A 27,658-nucleotide genomic window follows, 5' to 3' on the forward strand; every position below is an offset into this window, starting at 1 on the left:
TACTTTTTAACAATAATATTATTATTGTTCATATTTTTGTTGCTTGTAGTAGAAGTAGTTGTCGTGGGAGTAGGAATATTTTAAGCAGTAGGAGTAATGGTTCTTTTGTAATAGTGGTAGTCTATGCAAGTAGTATTACCAAAGTAGTAGTAGTAGTAGTAGTAATAGTAGCAGTAGTAGTAGTAGTAGTAGCTGCTTCAATAGCTTTGGCAGTAGTAGTATAGATAGAGGTAGTGGTATTAGTGTGAGTAAATGTAGTAGGGGCAATAGTAGAAAGCAGCAGTTGTTATTGCTGCCGATGTAGTTGTTGTTTGAGTTTTTGTGTTAGCAATAGAAAGACCGTCCTGTCAATTACAATTGTCACAAGCACCGCGAACATCAATCCATCGTCAATATTATCTAGCGTTTTTCTCCACTCACTATCCCTCATTTTTCATTTTTTATTCATCTAATTCATTATCCAATCATTCATCCATTTTGCTAATCATTAATCGATCTATCCATTATTTAATCCCTCTATTTTTTATCACTCATCATCTACCAATTTATTCATTCATCTATCTATCTATCTATCTATCTATCTATCTATCTATCTATCTATCTATCTATCTATCTATCTATCTATCTATCTATCTATCTATCTATCTATCTATCTATCTATCTATCTATCTATCTATCTATCTATCTATCTATCTATCTATCTATCTATCTATCTATCTATCTATCTATCTATCTATCTATCTATCTATCTATCTATCTATCTATCTATCTATCTATCTATCTATCTATCTATCTATCTATCTATCTATCTATCTATCTATCTATCTATCTATCTATCTATCTATCTATCTATCTATCTATCTATCTATCTATCTATCTATCTATCTATCTATCTATCTATCTATCTATCTATCTATCTATCTATCTATCTATCTATCTATCTATCTATCTATCTATCTATCTATCTATCTGATCCCCGTCTGTCTCTCTGTCTGTCTCTCTGTCTGTCTGTCTGTTTGTTTGTTTGTTTGTCTGTCGTCTGTCTGTCTGTCTATCTATTTATCTATTCATCCATTCATCTATCCATCTATCTATTCATTCAATTATTCATTCGCCTGTCCATCCAACTATCTGCATCCCCAGCAACACAATATCAACCGTAATCGTGACTAATTTCCAATCTTCCGAGTTTCCGGAAGGGCTTTGTGATTCTCCATCATCATACAATCATTATCACCATCATACAATCATCATACAATCGTCGTCATCATCATCATACAATCGTCGTCATCATCATCATACAATCATCATACAATCATCATCATCATCCAATTATCATCATCATCAAACAATCATCATCATTCGATCATCATCATCATCATTCAATTATTATCATCATCATTCAATTATTATTATCATTCAAACATCATCATTCAATCATTATTTGTTGCTGCAATTTCTGTTTTATACCATACTAAGAAGTGAAGTTAATTTTCATCATGTTGTCGTTGCATCATCTCCAATCATATAATCATTTCATTATCGTCTGCGTGCAACTGTTGTAAAAGTTGCATAATCTCATCTCTGTTGTATCCCTTTTCGTCATTTTTTAAAATCAGTTTTCACGTTATCATTCTTTAGTGTCATCATCTTCACATTTTAAAGTTGATGATGTTGATGAAATGATTATTTTCAGTTTTTATCATTTTTAACTTGTTGTTGTTATTATTATTATTATTACATCTGTTTTATTATAATATGTTTGGCGCATCATCACTTTTTTATAAATATCAGTTAATTAATTAATTATTTGATTAATTTTAATTAACTAATTAATTACATCGAAAACATCATCACTTAATCATTATTCATCAATCGAGGCTATTCATTTCACTATTATATATATTTATATATATAAGATAACTGCACTGAGTTGATGGTCAAAAAAAGAATTTTGTTCAAAATATCAACAATCATGTTCAAATGTATGAAGGGAATGGCGCCAGTTTATTTGAAAGAAATGCATGCACCGAAACAACTGTCTTTTAAAATTGTCTGATTAAGGTCTGATGATAGCAACTTGTTATGTGTGCCCCAAACCAACTTGAAAATGGCGGAGAGAAGTTTCTCAGTAATTGGACCAGCTGTTTGGAATGGTCTACCAAGTTATCTAAGACAGCCCGAACTGACGGAAAAATCGTTCAAGAAGTTATTGAAATCATTTTTGTTTTCATTATAAAATTTGGTTTATCGATAATTCAACTGTTTTTTAGACAGTGCTTTTGATAAACATTTTGTTTGTAATTAGCGATATACAAATTTTCGAATAATAATAATAATATAATAATATATTTATACACGCACAGGTGTTTATCAGCATCTTACATAGTCATCTCCGTTCTTCTCACCGTCATCAACATCACCACATTATTATCATCATCACCATTATCAACATCGTCATCATTGCTATCATCGTCATCATCATTTTTAGTGTATTCGTTTCCCCCACGCGTTATCATCGTCATCATCATATCAAATAGTGATCAACCGGACTATTAAAGTTCGTGGGAATTTTGAACGTAGAATGACGTGTGGCGTGGCGTGGCGTGGCTTGGTGTGGGGTGGTGTGTGTGGCGTGGCTTGGTGTGGTGTAATGTGTGTGGTGTGGTGTGTGTGGCGGGGCTTGGTGTGGTGTGGTGTGCGTGGCGTGGCGTGTCTTGGTGTGGGATGGTGTGTGTGGCGTGGCTTGGTGTGGTGTAATGTGTGTGGTGTGGTGTGTGTGGCGTGGCTTGGTGTGGTGTGGTGTGTGTGGCGTGGCTTGGTGTAATGTGTGTGGTGTGGTGTGTGTGGTGTGGTGTGGCGTGGTGTGGTGTGGTGTAATGTATGTGGTTGGTGTGTGTGGCGTGGTGTGGTGTAATTTGGTTTTATGAGGTGATTGCCAAAAACACGTAATTCATTGACAGCTACGCTACAAATATCAAACAACATCAACATCTACGCATAGAAGTTTAAAATGTTAGAAAGAAAATGAACGCAACACTAGAGCAGCATTTGCCTCAAGCGATATTTGCTGCCAACCAGCATTTAGACGCGCCTATTTCTCAACATCTATTTAAAAAATAAATAAGCAGGCAGTTGCTCGTTCTTTTTTTTGGTCGTTTTACAAAAAGTCCCTTTTTTCATTCGCAAAATAATTTATTTTCCAGTTGGTAAATATGGAGTTTTTGTATTTTTATTTACATTTTTTTTATGCAATATCGAAATAAAATAAAGTCAACAACAACAACGATATTAACAACATCGTCAACAACATCAACATAACATCACGTTTGGAATGATGGAATGAACAAAAAGAAGAGTAGCCGGTGGGACGGAGCGAGGATGGAATGATGGAAATAGCCTATTTGTAATTTTGTAAGCCGTCGTTTTGCTGGGCGATGTGTGGAGGTGTCGCTTGCGTCCTCCATCGGCTCATATGATGCTATAATGCCTCGATTAATTTGCGCCCAAGTGGATATATGTGTCTGTTATTATCAGTCATTTGTATATTATATATATATATATCATGTATATTATATATAACATTTTTTCAAAATATCTTAGAGACATCGGCAACAAACATGAAGTATGCAAAACACGTGCACCAACGCATTAAACACACACATAGCCTTGAATGGCGGGAATTCCTTGCAATCGAATCCAAGCAGAGTTTAATCTAAGATGGTGGGAACGGTGATGGCAATGTTGATATGAAGGAGGTCAACAAATTGGAACAAACAAATTTCAATTGTCACTCACTTTCACACCACACCATCCCACCACACGCATCTATCCTTTCTTAAATAAACAGAATCACTTCATGTAATCATCTGAAATTTTTTATGCTTATGGTTGACAAAATCACAAAAAATCTTTATACTCTTTGAGTTGACAATTCCTAAATTTTCCAGAATTAAACTTTAGTATACAATCATAAAGCTGTTGAAAACATCCTCCCGTTGAAAATATTTCCTTCAAAGATGATGTCACGTCACGGGCGTAGATTATTTCGTTTGGTGTAACTCAGGCGGTTGTGTCCAACTCTGTTTTGTAGCGTTTGTTTCCAATAAAATATATCTTTCCATAACTTCAAACATACAAATGGTTTTTTATTAATTTTTAAATATTCATAAAATTTGTCCATCTGGTTATTTTATCGTTAAGCACAATTTTCAATGAAATTGCATGATGCAGAGGATTGTCTGAGACCTTTCATGAACATTTGAACAAAATTATTATTAAATGCACGTACATAACTCGGATGTACGCTTGTTTAAGTAGCTTAATATAAGCCATCGCGTGCACAAGTACACAATCGAAGGTTTGCATTAAGGAAACCATTACATGCCAAATAACAAAAAGTTTCATTTTTTAACATTATAAAACCCCAGCGATTTGCTACTTAGAATTATGACTCACATTTATGAATTTGAAGTAAAAAAATGTACTAGAAGACCGTTGAGTGTCTTATCCGCTGCTAACATTTTGCTCGAATGTGGACATTTTTAAATGTTTTTGATCAATTGTTTGGCTCAAAACCATAGTTTCCTTAAGCAGTTAATCCGGAAACATAAGAAACATGATTTTGTGTTACAGATCAAAATATTCCATTCATTTATTAGTTTCTAGAAAATCTAATGTTCAGAAATTCAATAAAAAAATAGACGAATAACGCAAATTTCACCATTTCCAGAAATATTTTATAGCATTTAATGTGTAATATATAATGTATTCCATTATTTACGAAACAAATTGGAAGCGCTTGAACATTCTTGCAATCATCAATCGCTCATTACTACAGCGAGTTATCATGGAAAACTTTCGTCACGTCATCCCCTCATAAATTCATTACCCAGGACGACAGCTCCTTGTGCACCTTCTCGTATACGACCAGCATTATAGCACCACCTATCAAAGTGAGTAATGAAGTCGATGGAAGAAGAGTCGTTGATGGTCAGCGATCAACCCACACAGTCACGCAAACAAAATGCTTTTATAGAACTTTTGCAATTGTCATGCGGAGAAAGAAAGAATTAAAAAATGTATCTAATATCTAAAATTTAATATATAAACAAAGTTATTAATTATTATTATTTTATAAATTTTAACTTACCAGGACCGAGTCTCATGACCTTTGGCAGCAATCCTTTGTAAAGAGCCAGGAACCTGCGTTTAGTGGACAACAAGTCAAATTATTATACACAGAACATTCATTCAAACATGTAAGGAATTCAAAGGCTCAAACTTTGAATCAACAATTACTATCACTTTATGTACGAATCTTAACAATTATATTGTACTAACCCTAACTATTAACATTTGTTCGAACGTGCTTCAAACGAATATTTCTCACTAACATATACAGCAATGTATTTGTAACCTAAAATGTCAAACAATCATTTACATCTTACACAAGAAAGGACGCAATGAAGAACATTAATAACAGCATTCATCATAGAACGAACCCTTCTTCCTTATAAATCATGGCAACAGTGGCAAGGCACGTTCTGTACTTAACAGTGTGGCCATCGAAGGTGCTGCAGTTGCCGCTTCTGTTGTTGTTGGCAGTAATGATGATGTTGAACTGTTGGGGAGCCTGTATTCTGCTTTTTGCAACGTCGAATGGAATGTTGGCCACAGAACCGAATGTTCCCGCGAAGAAACCGATGCCCAGACGATAAGCTATGTCGTTCTTGATTAATAATTTAATAATTCATCAAAGCTTAATGTCAGTGAACTGGTCAGCAAGAAATAGCTTTGAAAAAAATGTATTCATTAAGTGTATAAACATTGTGTTACTGTTACATAAACTAATTACTTATAAGAATAAAACTATGCTTTAGAATGTGTTAGACGTAAATATATTGTGTTTTGTTTGCACTCTAGCGTTTGATATACGAAGTTTCCTTTCTACTACCTCATATTCAAAGACAAAAATATACATGATTGAATGTATGCATTAATCATATACTCTCATACAATAGATTGAGGTCAGCAAATGAGCAAACCAATGTTGCTGACTGACACTTGAGGAGGTAACGTAGCGAAGGGGTGGGAAGCCTGCCAGTTGGCCAGGGTGCCATTTCAAAAGGGCACTTTTTAATTAACTCTCTATACAAAAAATACTATGCCAAACATTTTAATTAGCTTTTTTAAAAATAGGATAAAATATTAAAATGACCACTTTTTTATTTCAATATCTAAATCGTGCCGTTAATGACATTGTTAACTATAATTGAATATTGAGATGATGAAATAAGCGGCCCATTTTTGAAAAAATCATAAAAAAAACTTTTTTATTTACAATGATTAGTTAAGGAGTCGAAGTGAAGGATCTGCCCAAGGCACACTTTTTAGTCCCTATGCACTGACACAAATTAGCAAAAAATGAAAATTAACATAATCATAGAACACAGCAGCAATTTTCCATGTTATCAAATCACCATCATCTACCTTATCATTTTTTGGAATGAATTTGACCATGTTGTGATAGAAACTGAAGTAAACCATGTTGAAAACTCCATTACGAATCATAGTGGACGAGAGGCCCTTGAACAAACCAGTTGTACCTAAGCCTGAGGTCTTAATGATTTCTCGAGCTTTTGAATAGGCTGATTGTTGCTGCAAACAATTCACTCAACGTTCATTATCAATCTGATCGTTAAACATTTGAACAAATTCTAAAATCGTGATGCACAATTGCAAAACATTAGATTAAAATTTTAGACAATTTTGAAAATTTTTAAGTATAAAACTGCAAAGCGTACAAATAAAAACCTGTGTAAATTGATTTCTTTCAGCTTGCAGTTGAACTTTCACGGCTTCGAAGGGTGTGGCAAAAACTGCTTCAGTTAGTCCCGCACAGAGACCAGCAAACGTCAAATTCTGTGAAACATATATACATCACAAATTAACATTTCATTGTTAATTTTTGTCAACTAAACAAGCAAAATTCAGAAATATTAATAATTTTGCGCCTTTTTGCTCGAATCTCTTATTTCATAAACACATTCTTAACAGATGACAATGAAATCAGACATTAATTAAAGTTACATGATGGGGCTTGTTTAGAAAAACTGAGTTTATTAAAAAGTAAATTCAACAACACGCCATTACCAACAATAAACGTATGATGATCTTTTCCCAATGAAAACAACTTTTTAAATTGTTCGAAAGAAAAAAATTTTATGGCTCTTTTTGGAGTTTCCATAAGTATCGGAGGAAGGATTCCTTTGTAAAAGGAGAGTGGACTGAAAACATTTAGCAATAGAATTATAATTAATTTATTTTAAAATAATTTAAAAAAATAATGCAGCAGTTTGAACTAAAGATGTCGCGATGAAAGTTAAAAAATTTGATGTTAAACGTTCGGTATAAAGGAGATTAGATGAAGAGTTTAGTACCATTTAAATAACGATAATGGTGTCTATATGTATATATTCAGCATTTATCACATATAAATAAGACTTTAAAAAAACAAAAAATTTTCCAAAGACAAACCCTTCGATTCGGTAGATTTTTTTAATACAATCAAACATCGACAAATACCGGTTCGGATCGTCAATACCCCGTTGGATTTGAAATCGAGTTTTGATAAGGTCGAGCGGGTGCATCAGACATATCTCCACGAAGCCTGTTGAAATCCGTAAAAACTGAATTGTCTATAAATTCTCACACATTCAAATTTTTAAGTGACAATTACTTAACAATAAAATTAAAAATTGTCTTATGTAGGGTAGGGTGGGGCAAGAAGCCATAGTTAAGCTGGATTTAGGCTTTTTACCCCATGCGGCGTTTTGCCCCACGTTACCCTATAATACAAACGTAAAAACATTTTGATTCATTTACTTAAATAATTCATTTATTTATTTATTACAAATTAACAATCTTAATTTACTGTTACAGCATTCATCTGATGCAAATTTTATTAAATTTAATTGTCTAAGTGATTTTTTAGACAAATTAAACCAAAAATAACGATCAATCTATGAATCAATTAGCTTATAAAGCGCTATTTCAACGATGTTCAACAGCACTCCTCAATGAATTTTGCAAACAGATGGGTCTTGAGATTCGCTCTGAACTTCGTAAGTGATGGAGAAGTAGACAGAAAAGTAGGTAGAGAGTTTCAGAGAAAAGGGCCAGAAAAAGCAAATGCAGATTTAGCAAAAGAGTGTTTAACACGAGTTAAGAAGAAGTGAGGACAAGAAGACGATCGTAAACCGGGGCGTTTAGGTTCAATTAATATATCTGATAAGTACTTAGGAAATAATTTAGATTGAGACTTATACATAAACGTGCAAATTTTGAAAATTATTCTATATTTTATAGGTAGCCAGTGCAAGAGAGCAAGATATAGAGATATATGGGAAAAGAAAAGGGCACGAGCAACTAGACGAGCAGCAGAGTTAAAAACTTTACTTAAAGGATAGAGTATAGAATCAGGAAGACCATAGTAGAGCGAGTTACAATAATCAATCATAGATAAAACTAACGAAGTAACAAGAAAGAGAAGAGTAGGATCATCAAGAAAAAGCAAAAGTTGTTTATACTGCATAGATGAAAGTAAGAACTTCTAGCAACACTATTTATATGCGAAGAAAAAAACAAACTAGAATCAAAGATAAAGCCTAGACTACGAAACTTGTGAGAAACATCATGATTTTTAGAGGTAATAAGAGGAATAGTAATTGAGTGTTTAGATTTATTAAAACAAATTAATTCAAATTTAGAAGGTTTAAGTTTTGGACACATAGAGTCAGACCAAGCGATAATTGAAGAAAGATATAGAAATAGATTATGAAGAATATAATTGAGATTTAGACGGATGAAAGAAAGTATAAATATAAGAATCATCAGCTTATAGTTGACTAGTAAAAGAAAAATTATTAATAATACAAGGTAGTTCAAAAGTATGAGTATGAATAGAAAAGGGCCAAGGATAGAGCCATAAGGTACCCCGAAAGTAAGAGTAGAGGAGTTAGAAGTAGAATTATTGAGAACAACAGAAGAAAAACGACTACAAAGATAAGAAGAAAACCAAGATAGACAAGAATCAGTAATATTAAAGCAGAGGAAAAGTCAAGAGCAAGAAGAAGATTAAGATTACTATTGTCACTAAAGAGAAGAACATCGATGCATGTAATATATATTTATCAATGTTGTGATCACTCCAAACTCATTATTTTAAAACGGCATTTAATTAACCAACAATAATTTTAATGAGTAACGTTGTTACTCTTTATTATTTTTATCCAATTGCCGAGCTTGATTATTTATTATATTCTTCCGGTGTCGTTTTAGTTGTTTTCATCGCGCTTCCTAAATGACGTTATTATTATTATTATTAATATTAAAATGAGTAGAAACCGCTGCCGTTGTCTTTTTAAGGTTGTAACAAAGTCCGTAAAGTAGCCTAAATAAACACAATAGAAAACCCCTGAAAAATGGTTTAGAAAAATTAATAAACTCAAGACGGCGGAATGGTTATCAGAAATTGGCGAGTTGTTAGTGAGAGATGACCTAGCTAGTTTGGAGACAAAGGAAAGTTCGACTACTGAATGCTTAAGTGTGTAACGCGTTACTGTTTACGAATGTAAATATTTTTTCTCATGTTATACGTGCAAACCATCACGTGAATAATATTATTGACAATAATATTGTTTCTTTTAGCGATTTATTGATTGGTATTGACCATTGTTATACGAAGACAAATTGTGATTCAGTTTTGGTCGCCGCCATTGACTTATTGACCGAGTTAGCATCTTTTTTTAGTGACAATAGCTTTTACGGGCCGTCTATAAAGGATGTCACGCTTCATGGGGGATCCAAATATTTGTGACACTTTGTGACTAGTGGGGGGGGGGTAAACGCAAGTGTGACGGCCTTTTTTTAAATAAACAAAACAATAAATAATTTTTTTCATATCTATGCGCATAAGTGAATGTTAAAGTTTCAAGCGAGCAAATAGCTCATGAATATTAATTAAAGGAGTCAAATTTAAATGCCATCGATAAAGTTTACCGCTGTGCAGCTGTAGAGGTTAATACTAATTCGTTATATTTTAACTACGGTAAAGCATTTATATATCAAACTATCTTCATATAAACTTGTCATTCGTTATTTTGATATCAATAAAAAACAAAATACATAGAACAATTCACATGCTTATTTTTGGGGGGTTGGTAGATTTGTGACAGTTTGTGACACGGGGGAGGGAGCTCAAAGAAAACGTTAAAAAGCGTGACACCCTTTATGGAAAGCCCTTCACTTGACATTATTCCACTAAATTGCAACCCAATTTTAGAAGTTTTATTATATCGAAACAATTGAAAATTAACCTGCGGATCCACCAGAAACAATCTGTAGAGCTGCCAACGTCGCGTAACTTAATTTACCATCTGTTGTATGTTGAGCGGTCATCATGTATTTTGGAACGTGAGAGCAGATTTGAAAGGCTAAGCAGTTGGTACGTAGTTGAAACTGGTTCAACAAATTTACAAAAAACCCAGTCGAAAAATTAGTAACTAACTATTTTACGCTTTAACACACCACAAACACGATGCATTTAAAGTTTCAACAGCACGCCACTATATAACATATTAATGCGGAAGACAAAGGTTAATAGTACAAAACGTTTCATATACGTATTTTTAATAAACTGAGTTAGTAACTTTGTACATTATTCGTACTTGCAGCGTCGTACTATAAAGTATTTTACAAACAAATACTTTGAAAACACATTATACAAATCTAATTTTAACTTCATTACGTTGTTAAATTTACAAAACCGTTCTTCAGAACTGTTGTACTCGTCTTTCGTTCCATATATATATATATATATATATATATATATATATATATATATATATATATATCAATATAAATATATATATATATATATATATATATATATATATATATATATATATTGTCTATAAGTACATGCATTCAATTAAGCATTTACATGAAACAAGCACACACACATACACACACACACACACAAGTACAAATATATCAATAGCTATCAATAGCAGAGGCTATCAACAGCCTAATATCAAATTATTATAAAATGCATAATTATATTCCCATACACACAAAAACACACAAAGATATATTTATATTATATATGTATATAAAGGATTGAAGTTCAACCAGGCTTTAAAATTTCAATTAAAAAACAAATATGCTCTTCAAATTTTATATTATCATAACTCATATTACCCATAAAATGCTTTTCATTATTATCTTGATTATTTACTGATTAAATAAATAAGCTAAAATGTAGTCTTTTAAAACAAAATAAGAAAACCAAATCAAATATATTAGATTTCAAGAGCACGATTTAATAAACAAAAAAAGTAAAAATGATAGTCAATACTTATGTATAACTATGAATCCCAGTCACAGAATTAACAGCCTCCATGTCAATAGTACTTAAGCCCTCTTTAAATGCTACTACATCTCGTTTGTTTGCCAGGTCGACACTTTCACCACTATCAAAGCCAGGTTCTACTTTTATTTGGTTATCAATGATTGACGTTGATGAAGACTGTATATTGTTTGCCAGCAGATGTGGAGTAGCTAGGAATTCGTCCACATCGTTTGATGACACATTTAGTTCATGAAAGGTCTTTTTGTGTCTCTTCAAATCCGACTTCAGTTTGAATTTTTTTTCGCAAATTTCACAAGCATAAGGAACATTTTCCGAATGGACTGCTTGATGCTTTCTTAAATTTCCAAGAACTCGAAATGTTTTGTCACACTGATCACAGGAAAACGGTTTTTCACCGCTGTGTATTCGCAGATGAGCCTTCAGACTGTTTTGCTGACTGAACCCTCGTTGACAAAACATACATTCGAAGGGGCGTTCCCCGGTATGAACCCTCATGTGAATCTTCATGTTGCCCCCATTCGCAAATTCACGCCCGCAGACCGTACAGCTGAACGGTTTTTCCCCACTGTGCGTTCGTTTGTGTGTTGCTAGGCTGCTCTGTTGCGTGAACGATCTGTGGCACTCCGAACAAGTAAAAGGTCTAGAACAGAACGTTAACTTTTTGCGCTTTTTCATATTTAAAGAAAAATTTAATCCGTAAATAATGTCAAAAAATGAATTTCAAAAATTGTTTGGTACGACTAAATGCCACAAAGTAATACAAGCAAGCGCCTAAAAAACTAATTTTTAGCATTGCACTTCTTGTATAGTATATAATTAATGCTGTGTTATCTTAATGATCATATACTTAAAATATTTAGGGACTGAATCTCCTACAAATAGAGAAATTCGATAGGTTTAAGGCGAAATTAAACAAAATCTTTATAAAATTTTTTAACACTGGGACTAAAGACTTCTTCAGCTCCCGCAGCATTAAAATGATGTGGAACTTGATAGAAAACAAAATGTATGATAGCAAAATGTTTTGTTACCAAAATGTCAAAAATTTCAAAAATCATTTGATTTGGTCTGGCACGAGGTATTGTGGGCAGGGCAACTCTAGAAAGTGCACACACACATATATATATATTATTAATTGTGTAAAGTATCCAGGCATATATGTTAATTTTTATTAAATTTAGATATAAGTATCCAGGTATCAGAAAATATTTTCGACGTCAAAGTATTAAATAGACTTCAGCAATAGCAGTTTGAGTCAGTGCATAGATTAGAAATTAGGCCAAGCTAACAATTTGAATTTGACAGGGCTATCCATTTTCATCACTATACTTTCCACGTCATTGTTGGAAAGGTCAATGAAAAATTGAAAATATGATTGATGATAGACATAATATTTGAGACAGAATTATAACAAATCTCCGGTTTGCTTAAGATTGACTCTTTAGCATCCCGTGTTGATGGCTTACCAAACTGATTGGGATGGTAAATGAAAGCAGCAAGTATTATAAAATGCATACCAACGAGAATAATTAGTGGAAAAAATAAAAACGGTGCGAAATTTCAATTAAAAATTTAAAAAATTTAGTTTTTTAATAAAACAGTTTTATAACTAGCGATTTCATAACATCATTTCATATTATTCTTTGTATATGACAGCGGCAACAACTGCTTTAAAGAAATTAACGGAAAATAGCTATTGCACAGAGAATATTGAATAAATTTAGGAAAAGCGTACTGATAAAAAATTGTAATAACATCTGTCAAATAAATGATGAAAACAATGCAAATCTGTTTTTTTTTATTATTCTTTAAAATATCTGAGTCAGACAAACGCAGAAACTGTTACAACATGTAAGGCAATAGTATAAAATGATAACGAAAAATAAATTACGGAGAAAAAAATGTTTAATTATGAAAAGTATGGAAAATAAAATAAAGTAATGGTTTAAAAAGGCAAATAAATAAAATAATTTATCAATAGACTAGTTAATGAAAAAAACTAAATTAAGTAAATGATAAAGTGCTAATATATTTAAGGTGTCTTGTGATGAACATCTTATCCTGATATGTTGATTAAGTGGCGACTTGATAGTTATGCTTGCGTTAACGAAGGTTTTGTTTAGTGGTTTTGATTGGTGGTAGTAGAGCATGGATGACGTGGTTGTTGATATGTTCCACCTTCTACAACACAGTAGTTTTCTACACTACTGCGTACATGCAAAACTCTACAAGATAAAAAGATTCGAAGCGTTTAACATATAACATAACAAAGGTTTTTTTATAGTGATCCAAGAAGACTAAGTCTGTGACAGGACCACTCCTACTTTTGCCAAGTTTGCTTTAAAGTTATTGGTTGTTTCCGCGCATATTATTTCATTTCCCAGTTTATTCCACTCGTTGACAACTCTGCAGCTGAAAAATTTATATTTATCGATCCCGAACTTTTTTTAAAGATCTTATATTTAAGCCACTTTGTTTTACTGTTCATCTTAAGCTCAGAAAATGTCGCTGATTTCAAATTCTCCTTCATAGTGATAATTTTATATGCCTGAATCAAATCTCCTCTTGTTTTTTTTCTAATGTTGTCAATCCACAAACAGTTAATCTGTCTTCATATGTCATACCGCGACCCTCCTTAATCATTCTCGTTGCCCTTCTTTGGAATTGAGAGCTACAAATTGGTTAAAATCAGCTGAAGACAGAAGCTAAAAAACGGAATTAAGGAATTACCTTGGAAAACTAATATAGTATATAAAAAATGGTCGATGTACAAAAAATTGGACTTTTTGAACTTTGACCATATTCACAGGATGCCAAAAAATAGATTAAAAGAATAAAAAACTGGAAAAGTTAAAAGATTTGTCAAGAGATCGATGGATGACAGGACTGGGGACTGGTTGAGACGCATACTAAGAATGACGGTCTCTTGGAATGAAAGTGGATTTTTGATTGATTGATTGATAAATTTTAGATCTAGAGACTTTGTCAAACAAAATATTTTATACACTGTCAAAATATATTACGTGAAAAAAAGAATTCTATCGAAATCTTCCAATTAGTTTGTATCCTAAGCATATATGGTATATGGTTTGTATCGAATGGGGCATGCAGCAGTGTCTGGATCGTTTATTTAGCACAAAAATAACACATGGCTAGAACAAACCCTTTGTTCGTATACCTTAACAAAAAAATTTAAAAATCGTTCAAATGGGTTCACTGAGAAAATTCTAAAAATCCAAAAAACATTTAAGACTGTTGCCAGATTATTCCGTTTCGACGAAGAATCTGCAATTTTCTTTTGCAAGATATGTTAATGAGGCTGTAATGAGGTCAGACAATTCATCTATCATTTAGCGCAAGAACCTGTTTGAACTGTCTCGTGCAGCGATTTCGAATAATTTTCGCAAATTTTTGATTAAATAATTTGATTCTTCCACCCGGTTAACAGAAGGTTGGATTTTTATTGCTAAATTGATTTGCAAAATTACCAAATCTTATGCAAATGAAACAGACATTCATGATTTGTTTATACAAATAAAGCGCACTGAATGTATGTGGTACGCTTTCTCATAAGAAGCATCATGTGCATTGTTATTTAAATTTGCGTCGGCAAACCTGGGAGAAACTTTTTTGCATTCATATTTCTTTTGTTACATTCGTTAACAGAATGGAAGTTTTGAGAAGATTAAAGTTGATCAAAGGCAAGGAGTCCGAGGCCAGAAGACAGATATTGAACGAATTGTTTCAATACAAGAAGGTTGGTAATTTTCTTATTACTTAATGCTTTTTAATTTTAATCATTCTTTCTTTGATGTTGTTTTTTTACGTTTGTGTTTTTATAGGCGCGATATTCATTTATTTATATTTCATATAGTAATAAATTATGTATAAATTTAAATAAGCAATTGCTCAATGATTAATTCAAAAATTGGATGAATTTGTTCAAATAATTTTATTTAAAAAATTTAAGGGCTTAGTCTATGGTCCGCCACCTCAGCCAACAGCGGCCGCTTACGACTGCAAATTAAGTTTTCTTGCCATTGGATCTCAGACTGGTGCTATAAGAATGTATGTTACAGTGTATATTTATTTACAATTAAAAATTCCATTGTATTTTCAATGATGCTTGATATTGATTATTTATTAAAATTAGTTATGGAAAGCCTGGAGTTCAGTTTGTAGCCCAGCATCCAGAGGGTAGTGCAGTTGAATGTATGCATTTCCTTAATGAAGAGGTTACTATGCTTTGATATTTATATTTACTGTGAGAATATTTTAAGTAAAAATAACAAGAATTGCTCTAAAATCTTTTTTATTATAAATTGGTTGACAGGCTAGGCTGATAACATTACATGCTGATAGATCAATCTACAAATGGGAAATGAATGTGAGTGAAGATGGTAACTCATCTCTGACCTCCATTGCATCTTTCATTCCTTCTGATAGGTTTGAAAGATCTTCTTTTTTTTACAATAAATGTGATTACATAATTATAATGGATACCAACAGTTTCCAATTTTGTAGAATTCAGAATTGAATAACTTTAATATTGTAGTTCTAAGGTAGCAAAGTGGGTGACCTGCTTGACCACTGGCAAGGTCTTGTTGTTTGTGGCTGATTCATCGACTGGGAATGTGGCAGCTCTTGATGTTGATTCATTTGCATTGAAGGAAGACAGTACAATCCTGCAGGAACATGTCCTCAAAATGTAAGCACCAACCAATCTTATATTTTCAATTTTTCAATTGAGTTCTATAACATTTATAACTGTCCCTATTATTAATAACATAATTTGTTCTGGTCTTTCTTTATTAAGATATTTGTAACCCTCAATTATTCATCAATTTGTTCTGGTTTCTATCAATGATTTAAATTCAAATTAAATTAAAATGTTAGTCAGGTTCAATATATGTCAAAATGATTTGTTAGTTCAAGATGTTTTATTTTTATGCAGATTATTTCTATTTTATTTTATCTATTGTTGATGTTTAAATTTTTGTTACAAAATTTTTATAAAAAAATGAATAAATTGAGTTTTTGATGGTTTATTATTTGTATTTCTCTTTGGTTTGTTTTGAAATTTTATATCATGTGAATAAAAATTAATTAATTGTTTGCAATGTTCTGGGAAACAAATTATTGTTCACATACTGTTATTTGTGATGCAATGTTCATGTGAGATTAGGAAAATTACCTTATAGCAAGCACTTAGTTTTCAATGTTATATCATCATTGTTTATGTGTATTTGTTAAAAGTTAATTAGAAGATTTATAAGCTGTCTTATAAATAATTGTACAATTATAGGGATTAAATAGGCAGTTAATTTTGTAATTGCATTGTTACAATTATCTGGTCACTGTTGGCATATGAATGAAATTGTTTGAATGATGATGATGATGATGATGACGATGAAGATGATGATGGTGGGAATTAGTTACAAATATTTTTTGCTTGGTAACAAAAGTTTTGTTTTCAATTCATTTAAGTGAGATCAGATCAGTGGCAACTTTCTATAAAAAAAAACATCTCCAGCCTACTGTTGTACACACATGCTTATTTACACCGACCACATTCATCTTAATTCACTAAATGTTTTTTAGTTATAAATTATCTCTTATAGCGTTGTTTAGTTCTGAAGTTAATTAAGTAGACTTTATTTAAAATGATGAACAGTTTAAATAGGCTTCATTTAAAATGATGAACACAAAATAATTTTTACTACTCCCAAGTTATAGTTTGTTTTACTAATTAACTGCTTTAATGTTCAATTATCATCATAGATCATGTTTGTGATGTATGTGTCATATGGTGCCAAATGAGCTAACCTAGTTACATCCATTTAACTCACTTAGATAATTTGATTGATTATTTCATTGGTAATTTTCTTGATTGTAAATTTTTTTTCTTTTCATATGCTGCATTTATTTCTTTTGTAATGTGGATAACTTTTTATTAAATTAGTTTTTGATGATGGTTTTCATTTCAGAAGAAAATAAACTAACTTTTTCTTTTTATTCAAATACAAACTGCAGAAATTTAAATTTGAAATTTAAATTTTTGTCCTCATCATTTCAAGATTCTTCAACAAGATTAAATTCTTCTGAGACATATGCTTTGGATTTTATTTTTTCCTCATATTTTGAAATTATCAAAATGATTTTTTTTTTGGTCATGTTGAATTTTGTTATAATTTTCTAGAAATAATTTCATAGGAACTACACTTTAAAAATGCTTGCTCACTCTCTAATTCTTATCTTCCTTCATACATATGTCTTCCTGTATTATTAAATGCTACTGGTCTGAATGAAACTGCATGTTTGTTGTTCCATAGCTCACATGGGCACTTGTTTGCCTTCAATCAACATGAACATGAAGACTCTTTGCAAAGTTTACAGTTGAAATAATAATGAGTTTGCATAAAGTTTATGTGGGAACCTGCAGAATAGATTTACATAAATGTTGTTGAAATTATAATTCTTCTTATATAATTTAATCACAAACATTTTTAATGCTTATATTATAGTTGAATTGCATACTTTTTGTTTTAGATATGAATTACAATATTGTGTTATTGTGTGTAACAAACTCTATGTTTTTGTCACATGGACAATGTTAAGTTCAAATGCTAATAAGTATTATTTATGAGGAAAGTATTTTTGTTAATTTTGGCTTCATATTTTCTTGGCACTTATTCATATTTTTTCTGGCTGCTGTGTATGATATGTATACCAGTGCAAATGAAACAGATTTAGATGAAAAATTTATTATAATGGTAAATATAAAATTTTTGTGTGTGAATGTACCTGCATAAAAATAATTATGTGTGTGTGTGTGTGTGTGTGAATGTGTATTTGCACACTTTTATTTTTACAAATACATATATTTGTGTATGTAAATAACTGACAGAGCATCAGATGAACAAAAATCTAAAGGGGTAACAGTCAGTATAATTGTACAACATCCAACTGAACAACATCTGGTTAGTTATATTTTTGTATTTTATTATTTTTTGTTATATTGTTATTACTGCGTTATTTTGTTAACTTTCTGGTTGTATGTGATGTTATTGTGACATCTCATTATGTATTGTTGTATCTGTGTTCATGCCATCTAGTGAATTTTTAACTGGTGTTTTCTTTTCAAAAATCTTCTTAAAATGAAATATGTAGCATGTCATCTGGTTGGAATCTTGTTGCAATTATTTAATTGCTTCCTTTTTTGGTTTTTTGGTTTGTTTGACCATTTAGTAAATAACATGAGAGTAGTAGTTATTTCACAGCACAAAACAATCCTTAACCATTAATGTTATAATTGATGGTGGTTGTCTAATTATTCAATCAGCTACAAATAATACTACTTGTCACACTCTTCAGTTGATGTTTGGCTATGCTGAAGGTGTTATGATCATGTGGAACTCTGAGGACAAGAGGTCTGAAAAGTGTTTTGGCACAAACCAGGTATAACAACGATAATGATGGTGATAATGATGATGATGGAGGTAGTGGTGGTGATGTTAATAGTAATGGTAGGGGCCAGAAATATTTTAGGCGTTCGTTATGATGTTGTGATAATGATGATGTTCATGAAAACTACCAAGTCTTGTTAACATGTTAAACAGATTAGACACATTTACATTGTAGGTAATTGTTGTTCATAATTGTTAGACATGTTTTTTTTTACACAATTAGTCATTCTCCTTACAGACATATGTCGCACATACTGGCAAGAAACACAGTGATAATGATTTTTTCAAAACATACACTTATTATTTCTTCAAATTATGCTATGTACATGATAATGTATATCTTGACAAACAGCCCTTGCAGTATGCCAGCTTCAATAGATCTGGTTCTGACATTATCACAAGTCACCTGGATGGCAGCTACATGAACTGGAACCTGGATGACATCCTCAAACATATTGATAATCCCACCACCCCATATGGTTGGTACTGGTTGTGATGATGATGCGTTTTTGGTGATGATGAATACATCACTGAAATTATGTAATGTAATGATGTTGATGATGATGGTATTGCTGGAAATGTTGGAAGGATGATGATATGGAAATAAATAACTTTCAAATATTTTTCTTCCTTTTATATTACCTATATAGTTGTTTAAGTGTAATATTAATTTTTTTTCTAAATAATTTTTTAAAATACAGGAATGGTAATTAATCATAATATTTTTATCACTCCAACAATTGTCTGATAATCTTATTTCTATTATATTATACTATCTGTAGGACCATTTGCATGCAAAGAAATCACAAAGATAGTTCAAAAGACATCATCTAAGGATTCGTAAGTTTAATTTTCAGTCTGACAATTTTTACTTTTCAAGAATAATAAACTAACATGTATAAAATAAATTCACACGCAAGTATATTGTGTGCTTGTGACAGTTTTGCATTTGTTACATAGAGGTGGTTAGGCTACAAAATTTCATCATGCTAACTCCTGTTGTTTGCAGTCATTAGAGTTCTGAAGTTTAGACCTCTGTTGTGTGTACTCTAGCAAAGTCTACACCAAGAATTTGTTGTCTTGTGAAACAGAAGCATGATCTTTTGTGTCCATATTTTTGCAACTATTTAAAAACAGTGTAGTGTGCCATAGTTGTGACTTAGCTTTTGCCCATCGTTCTTATCAGATTTTCATGCAACTGTGCATTGTGATTATAATGAATACGTTATATATAGATGAGTAAACTTAGTTTATTTTAAATTCAACAATAATTAGAGAATCTTTTCAAACAAAAATAATTATGCGTTGTCTTGTTTTGTTCAGTTTCCCACTATAAAAGATACATGTACCTAAGTAGTAAAGCTTCAGTTGCTTGGGTTTGTGAAAGAAAATAATTTCAACTGGTAATTTCTCATTGTAGGGAATGGTATTAGTAGTATATGTATTTCAGCACATGAAGTTTCAGAACTGTTTTTGTATATTCACAGCACAGAACCTGTTATACATATAAAATAAATTATTTAAATCAAATTAATTGATTGATGTGGTGTGAACTCTTCGACTGACTAGTTCAGAACATCACACATTTTATAACTGGTAATTTTATTTTAAAAACATAATAGTAGATTTTTAGAGTTGAGTGATTCTATTAACCCATTAACTAAACAGTTGGTTAAATGTTTTAATTTTTGTTTCACCAACACACTTGTCTAGTTCTCCATACATATTCTTCACTGGTGGGTTATCAAAATCAACATTCGATGATAAACATTCCTTGACACTGATGCATGGATCGAAGCACGTTGTGTATGATTTGAGGTCAAAGGTTGTTGACTTCATTGTCATGTGTGAGGCTGATGAAAAAGATGGGACTCAAGGTAAAATCTTATTTGGTAGCATGAATATTTAGTTGAAGTATTGATATTTATGGGAGTTATGTAATTTGTTAACGTCTGTTACAGTTTTGCTTTAAATTTGTATTTTTTAACAATTGAGACATGTCTGGATAATTAAATTGTGATTATGATTGCTATGATGATAGATAGTTTTTTTTATTAAAACATTTAACATAGCTAGCAAAAATTTGTGCAATTTTCATTGATCATTGAATTAGAAGATGAACGAATGAAGGGTGTAGGCTTATTTAATTTTATTCCAATGTGTTTAAAAATAAATGGCAAATTATTTAAATAACTGAACGAGACTAAAAAATGTTGATAAATGTTTTTTTAGCAGTAGTGTCTTTGAAGATAGCTCAAAATGTGTCAAACCTGTTGAGTAGTTTAATTTTTAAGCTTATATAGTTTAAAGATGCAGAAGCTTGCATATTGTATGGTTCGTTTTTATTTAATAGATTGTTAAGTGGCCTGTTAATTTTCATGAAAGTTTTAAGGATTGTCACCTTCATCCATTTCAGTACTGACTCAATAAAAACAAGATGTTGTAGAATAACTCTTCTCGAAATAATGTTTTTTGCTTAATATGACATTGAGAATGTTAGAGCCTGATAGTAAGTAAAATGTTGTTTAGTCTGGAATAATATTGTAATCAAATTCAGTCAGCATTGTTTATTTTATTGTTATATTTTGCAACTTATTACTTACAAAATACTTTCCATTTCGTCATAGTTTCATATTTAAATTTCCAATCGGTTAGTTTGTTACAGCTTAATAACTTAAAAATTTACATTGAACAGATGCTGATAATCCTCACACGTTGTTGATCATAACGGAAGACGAGTTGTTGTTCGTGGACCTGACGTCAGATGATTGGTCCTTGTATGGCACATGTGGTGTCGTGCACATTCACAGTAGTCCTGTTTCTGCAATACTACACAAGGATCAGATCTCGCAAAATGTCTGGATCAAAATTGACTTCATCAGAAGAAAATACATTGCAAGTGTTAAACATCTCTCCCAGAAGGTTTGTTATCATGTTACCTTCATTTGTATGCATGTACGTATATAATTTGTTAACATAATATTCATCCATATTACAAATATATGAGTTAGCTAGCTAACGATACGATTAGCTAGTTTTCAGATTAAGTTGACTGCTAATGCTTCAGTTGATTAATATGATTTTAATTTTTTATTTTTCATCACCTAAAATGCACATCAGCCATCTCATCTCATCTCATATTGGCTGATAAACAGTTTAGAACACCCTGGTCTGCAGCACTTCACATCATGCATATGTTGAATATCATTTGTTATATAAGATTTTGTTAGGGTTTTGTAGTTTTGAAACCATGTAAGAGATTGATAGTTTCTGATAGGATAGTTTGATAATTTCTGATCAGATTACATTTCTATCATAATTTATAGAAGTTATCACACTTTTTCATGCAGTACTCGTTAATTAGGTAGGGAATTTTTATTTTTTTTTTTGTAATATTTTATTATATAATGATATTAATAATAATAGGAATGGCCAATTAAAGGAGGGCAGATAACAGCTGCTGACAAAGACCATGATGCTGAACTTCTTGTCACTGGGTAACGATGATGTTCATTTTCATGATGATGATTATGATAAATAATGACACTGATGGCAATGATGATGACTTGTTTTCAACTCATTGCCTGTTTTTTAAACGTTCTCAATTGATATTAAAAAAATTTTATTGGATATCACCGTTATGTTTTTGCAATGTTAAATTCTGTAGATTTCTGAATTACATTGTAAAGTTCATAAAAGAGATTCATTCAGTTATGCCTATAAAGTTATTGCTATCTTATTAGTCACGTTCTTCTGCCTGAACAAACACTCACAGTCATGAGGATGGTTCAGTGGTCTTCTGGCGCCTTAGTAACAGTTCATTGAAGAAGTTGTTCGTATGGTCATCTGGGGATATCTATGATGGTGTTGGTCTGGTTGATGCAACAAGCAGTCACACTGCCACTGATGAAAATTGGCCTCCATTCAGGAAGGTATGTGCAAGAGTTAATTCTTTACCATCAATGCATGCCTTGTCAATGTTTAATGCTTTCTTATCCTCTACTTACACATTTTATATTATTCTGGGACATGAAAATACTTAATCTCATTTATTAATACACTTATTTATTTTTAATACTATTGAATCTAATTTAACTCTAAATCTGAAATCTAAATCTTAAATCTAATTTAACCATTTGTAATTCAACCATTAAAATTAATTCGTAATTGAATTAACAAATTTTGCAGCTCACTAATTGGACACAGAAGTATGAAGACAGTCGACTGCACATAACAACCCTGTCCTTTTGTCCTGAAACTGGTGTGCTTGTGGTTGGTGGAATCTCAGGTCAGGTCATCGTCTGCAACCTGGAGAACCAGGACAACAAGCTGCTGCCTTCTGAGGCAACTTTTGTTGACATATTGGGCAAAGGAGAGCCTGCTGATTGTTTAACGTTGAAGAAATCAGCTGATGGGTTGTTGAGTGTGGAAGCTGTCCTCCAAATTGATTGCTCTCATCCGTGCTCTGATCTGGCTCTCAGATCAGATTGGAAATTGTCAGTTGTTTTTTTTCTCTTGTCACATCAATAAAAACAAAACAACAACACACGTTTAGACGACATTTTCCCCGAGATCGGGGGTTGCCGTTTGGCTACCTATGATGAAACCGAAATACCCCTCGACACCATCCACATCTGTCACTCGCCTCAGTATCACGCAACCCCGCTTTCACCCTGTCCTTCTCCACCTGCTCTCTCCATCCCAATCGCGGACGACCCCTTCCTACCACTCCTTCAACCTCGAACTTCAACGCTCGCCTAATCCCGACCTTTTCATCCCTTCTCAACACATGTCCATACCATCGCAATCTCGATCTCCTTATCAATGTCACAATGTCCTCATTCAGTCCCATCATTGACATCAGTTCTGTACTACTCCTCCTATCCTTCACTTTAACCCCACACATCATCATCACCATAGCTCTTTCAGCCCTCTGCAGTACACTTTCCTCCTCTCTCCTCAACACCCAAGTTTCACCACCATATACCATCGCTGCTCTCACACATGCTTTATATACCCTCCCTTTCATCTTCACTGATCATTTCTTTCCACACAATGTCTTTGTTTTTTCACACAATTTCTTTCTTGTCACATCAATGGTTTTCAATTTTAGAAACGTTTTTGTTTATGGCCTCATCATTGCATAAAATTTTTAAAAATGTTGATCAACTGATGTTTTTTTTTACGAATTAACAGTTATATTTTATATTATCATATTATTTGTGTTTTGACTGAGGTAGTGGTTATTCATTTACAGGTTAGCCATTGGAACCATGAATGGTTTTGTTTTGTATGATCTGCAGAAGAAAAAAGTTATAATGAGCAAGTTGACAGGTTGTAATTCTTTTTTAGTTTTTAGTGTAAATACTAGAAATTGTTATATTTTTTCAACAATTCCCTAACAGTTAACCTTATTTGTAATGTTTGTAACAGCTAATCGTCCAGGAGTGGTAAGAAGTCGATCATTCCAACAATCCTTGCGCGATTCATTCCGAGGATTGAAGCGGAAATCAATCAGCAAGTCTTCAGATGAGGCACCTGACACTCCTGTTAAAACGGCAACTGAAAAAGTTGAGAATGGTGTTGAGAAGGCTGTTGAAGGAGTGGCTGATGTAGTTGAAAAAGTTGAAACTGCTGTTACTGATACAGTAGAAGAAGTTAATACAAAGATTGAACAGGTTGCTGAAGATGCCGAGAAGAAAGTGGAAGAGGGCTTAGAGAAGTTAGGTATTAACGGTAACGCTGGTGAAGAAGAGAATAAATTAGAAAGTGAAGGCCAGGTTAAGATCATATCTCAAGAGGTCAAGGAGCATAAGTTAGTTCTTATATGTTTTTTAATTTCATAATCAGTTTAACATTTATTTAGCAAATTGTGTTAGTAATGTTTTTGTTCATCTAAATACTTAAAATGTTAAATAGGATTGATCAAATGACTCCATCAAAAAAATCTGAAGTGATTACAACTGTCACAACAACCAACATTACTGTATCATCAACCACCACTACCAAGAAAGATGGAACAGTCGTGGAAGAGGAAACCAAAAAATCAGAAAATGGACTCTCTCCAAATATCAACGGAGTTGCTGAAGGTCACAGCAGAGGCTCAACCTTGAAAAGAGAAGGAGTGACATTTGACATGTCCTTGACCCCATCCAAGGTCAACACAGGTTCAGGAGGGTCGGTGACTTGTGTCAGATTTGCTGATACCTTCTTGGCGCATTGTTAGTTTTAACTCATGCATCTATTTTTCTGTTTATTATAAATTCCTATGACAACATTTTATCTTAATGATTGTTATCAGTCTTGAATTATTGATTTATGTGTCATTTCATTAAATCCAAGAATCCCACTGATGTCATCATTTATTTTCCATGTCTTTTAACTAATTTTATAATAAGGTCAATTTATTATTAACAAGCACACACAGCTGTGACAGCTACAATGTGGGTGGGCCTGTATGATGGCAAAGTATTTGCTTACCAGTTGGTCATCCCAGCAGCTGGCCAAAGAGAGGAAGAAGATGTATCAACTGTTCTTGGTCTGTTTGCTCATTCTTCTGCTGTTGCTGCTGTCACATTGTTTTCATTGTTCTTCTGTTTTGTTTGTTGAAGATTATTGTAAGGATGAATTTGGTGGTGAAGATGATATTGATGATGGTGGATGGTTATTTAGTTGTTGGTACTTTTTAGTTTTTACAGTAGGAAAATGTGATGCTTTCGACGTGACACTGTTTTGTTAAATAAGTTTTCAGTTATTTCTTTATTGTTTTCTTGCCTTTGACAGTAAGATTTTTTTTTTTTATTTAATTTATTATTTCATTTAAATATTGATGGGGACTCAGTGGTAAGTTGATTATGTCATTGTAATAACCTGTTTAAATAACCACGCATTTCAACTAGCCAAAGAAATTCATCTAAAGCATGGTGCTCCCATTTGTGGTCTGTTTGTTATTGATGATAAGGGCAAAGTTGTAACTGGACCAGTTAGTGAAGAACTATTAACTACCAGTAACCATCGTTTGGTTGTTTGCTCTTATGAACAGATTAAGGTAATAATTTAGAGTTGATGCTTCTTGTTTATTTGTTTTTTTGTAATTGATTACATTTCTATAATATACGGATGTATTCGATAATGCTGTCATGTTAGCAAGGACTTTGTTAACATTTGTTATAAATTTTTTGCAGATTTTCTCTCTTCCTGGCTTGAGAGCGCAGTATAAGCACAAGTTGTTCAAGAACAAGGAGGATGGTGCCATAGTTTGTGTTCATGCACAAAACTTCAAGAGTGTCAAAGGTAAGATGTTCTATATTTTAAAGTTCTTACATCTTTTGAAATTTATAACATTCTAATGTGTGTATATTTTTTTCATATTTCGTTCACAACTAGTTTGAGTCGGTGAGCCTGACATAATTTATATGTAATCTTTTACAACAGATGATGCTTACAGCGAGGAGGCACTACTCTGCATAACAAGCAAAGGTGATGTGCACGCTATTCATTTGCCATCCCTCAGACCTCAGGTCAAGGTCCCGGCTATTGGCAACACGTAAGTTAACATCTAAGTCTACATCCATTCAAGTAAAGTCAATATAATAGCAATTTTGATCTTAAAACGTTTATTAATTTACAGAGATCTGATTGGACAGTCGTGCTTTCAGAGCAATGGAATAGGAATGTATCGATCAACACCTTGGCAGTTGACCACTTTCAGCATTGCAGCTGCCTGTAGAGCTTGTCCTCCTGTCCAACTGAACCTTAAGGTACTTTTTACATCGTATTTTTGTTTGTGTTCTATTTTATTTAATCATATGAACACTTTTATGCTCATGCCCATTGTTTGTTTTCAAAGTCTTATAAACAAATTTTAGGTATTCAAACTTTTTGTTATTCTAAAAATATTCTTATGTGATTTTTCCATTTAAGTTAGGCACTTAGTGTTGATTAGTTGAAAATTGGATTATTAAATGTAATAATCATAGCCACATTTCAATCTTCCTTATTCAAATTGGTGGCAAAATAGGAAATATTAGTTTAGGATTAATTTAAATGTTAGGATATTCTTAATTAGAATTTGATAATTGATAACCCATGATTAATGTGCTAATTTTGAATTCATTTGTCCTTGAAGGATGGCATGAGACCTGTTGTCGTAGAGACAAAGCAGGAAGTCGTGATGGAGATTGAAGACACTGGATCACCTGTGCATGATGCTGGGAAGAAATTACAAGAGGCTGATGCAAAGAAGGAAGAGGAAGTTAAGAATGAAGATATCAAAGTGGAAGAAGTTAAGAAAGAAGAAACTAAGGGTGCTGAAAATGATAAGGGGTAAGCCGTGTTGTTGTTCACTATTTATAATATTGCTTCATTGCTTTCAAATTATTACTGAATTATTACCAAATGTACCTTCTTAAGTATTCAATTGTAACTTCTATTATTTCTAATCATTTTTAATATGAATCATTGTCAATAAGGATGATTTTCATTTTAATGTATAATTTTAACGAGTGATCCATGTTATGAAATTGTTTTTCAGAGATTCCTCAGTACCACAACCACCACAAGCAGGAGAAACAACAAAAACTGTGACCACTGAAACTATCACCTCCAAGCTTATTGATGGCGCCAAGCCTCAGGACATCATAGTAGATGTCAAGAAATATTCCACTGTAACCACCACAACTACCACTCTGGAGAATGAGACATCGGATGCCAACGAACTGCTGGAGGATAGGATCAAGAACCATCTTGAGTAATGACC

The 27,658-nt window shown here is 32.4% G+C and overlaps 3 protein-coding genes across 3 annotated transcripts; 1 reads left to right on the top strand and 2 right to left on the bottom strand.

The window, feature by feature from the left end:
* Nucleotides 1-4,610: 4,610 nt before the first annotated feature.
* On the bottom strand, nucleotides 4,611-10,598 carry HELRODRAFT_110114 (hypothetical protein). Its single transcript, XM_009015229.1, has 8 exons — nucleotides 10,380-10,598; nucleotides 7,540-7,672; nucleotides 7,160-7,289; nucleotides 6,817-6,924; nucleotides 6,493-6,660; nucleotides 5,505-5,731; nucleotides 5,153-5,205; nucleotides 4,611-4,947 (listed from the first exon to the last, which is right to left on the bottom strand). The coding sequence occupies exons 1-8, from the start codon at nucleotides 10,462-10,464 to the stop codon at nucleotides 4,877-4,879; spliced, it is 975 nt and encodes a 324-aa protein (XP_009013477.1). The 5' UTR covers nucleotides 10,465-10,598; the 3' UTR covers nucleotides 4,611-4,876.
* Nucleotides 10,599-10,917: 319 nt separating this feature from the next.
* HELRODRAFT_110122 (hypothetical protein) lies at nucleotides 10,918-12,180 on the bottom strand. The gene has a single exon (XM_009015230.1). The coding sequence runs from the start codon at nucleotides 12,107-12,109 to the stop codon at nucleotides 11,420-11,422; it is 690 nt and encodes a 229-aa protein (XP_009013478.1). The 5' UTR covers nucleotides 12,110-12,180; the 3' UTR covers nucleotides 10,918-11,419.
* A 2,921-nt stretch (nucleotides 12,181-15,101) lies between these two features.
* On the top strand, nucleotides 15,102-27,653 carry HELRODRAFT_169422 (hypothetical protein; the record flags this gene model as incomplete). Its single annotated transcript, XM_009015231.1, has 24 exons — nucleotides 15,102-15,191; nucleotides 15,405-15,502; nucleotides 15,588-15,669; nucleotides 15,768-15,880; nucleotides 15,990-16,142; nucleotides 18,342-18,414; nucleotides 18,809-18,892; nucleotides 19,253-19,379; nucleotides 19,683-19,740; nucleotides 20,614-20,777; nucleotides 21,596-21,822; nucleotides 22,327-22,397; nucleotides 22,676-22,832; nucleotides 23,089-23,396; nucleotides 24,158-24,234; nucleotides 24,334-24,715; nucleotides 24,820-25,121; nucleotides 25,328-25,438; nucleotides 25,800-25,882; nucleotides 26,085-26,193; nucleotides 26,335-26,446; nucleotides 26,531-26,660; nucleotides 27,029-27,225; nucleotides 27,434-27,653. 24 exons carry the CDS (start codon nucleotides 15,102-15,104, stop codon nucleotides 27,651-27,653), a joined length of 3,528 nt encoding a protein of 1,175 aa, XP_009013479.1.
* Nucleotides 27,654-27,658: the final 5 nt, after the last annotated feature.

The sequence above is a fragment of the Helobdella robusta genome, assembly GCF_000326865.2.
Source record: "Helobdella robusta unplaced genomic scaffold HELROscaffold_15, whole genome shotgun sequence".
Classification (NCBI taxonomy): Eukaryota; Metazoa; Annelida; class Clitellata; order Rhynchobdellida; family Glossiphoniidae; genus Helobdella; species Helobdella robusta.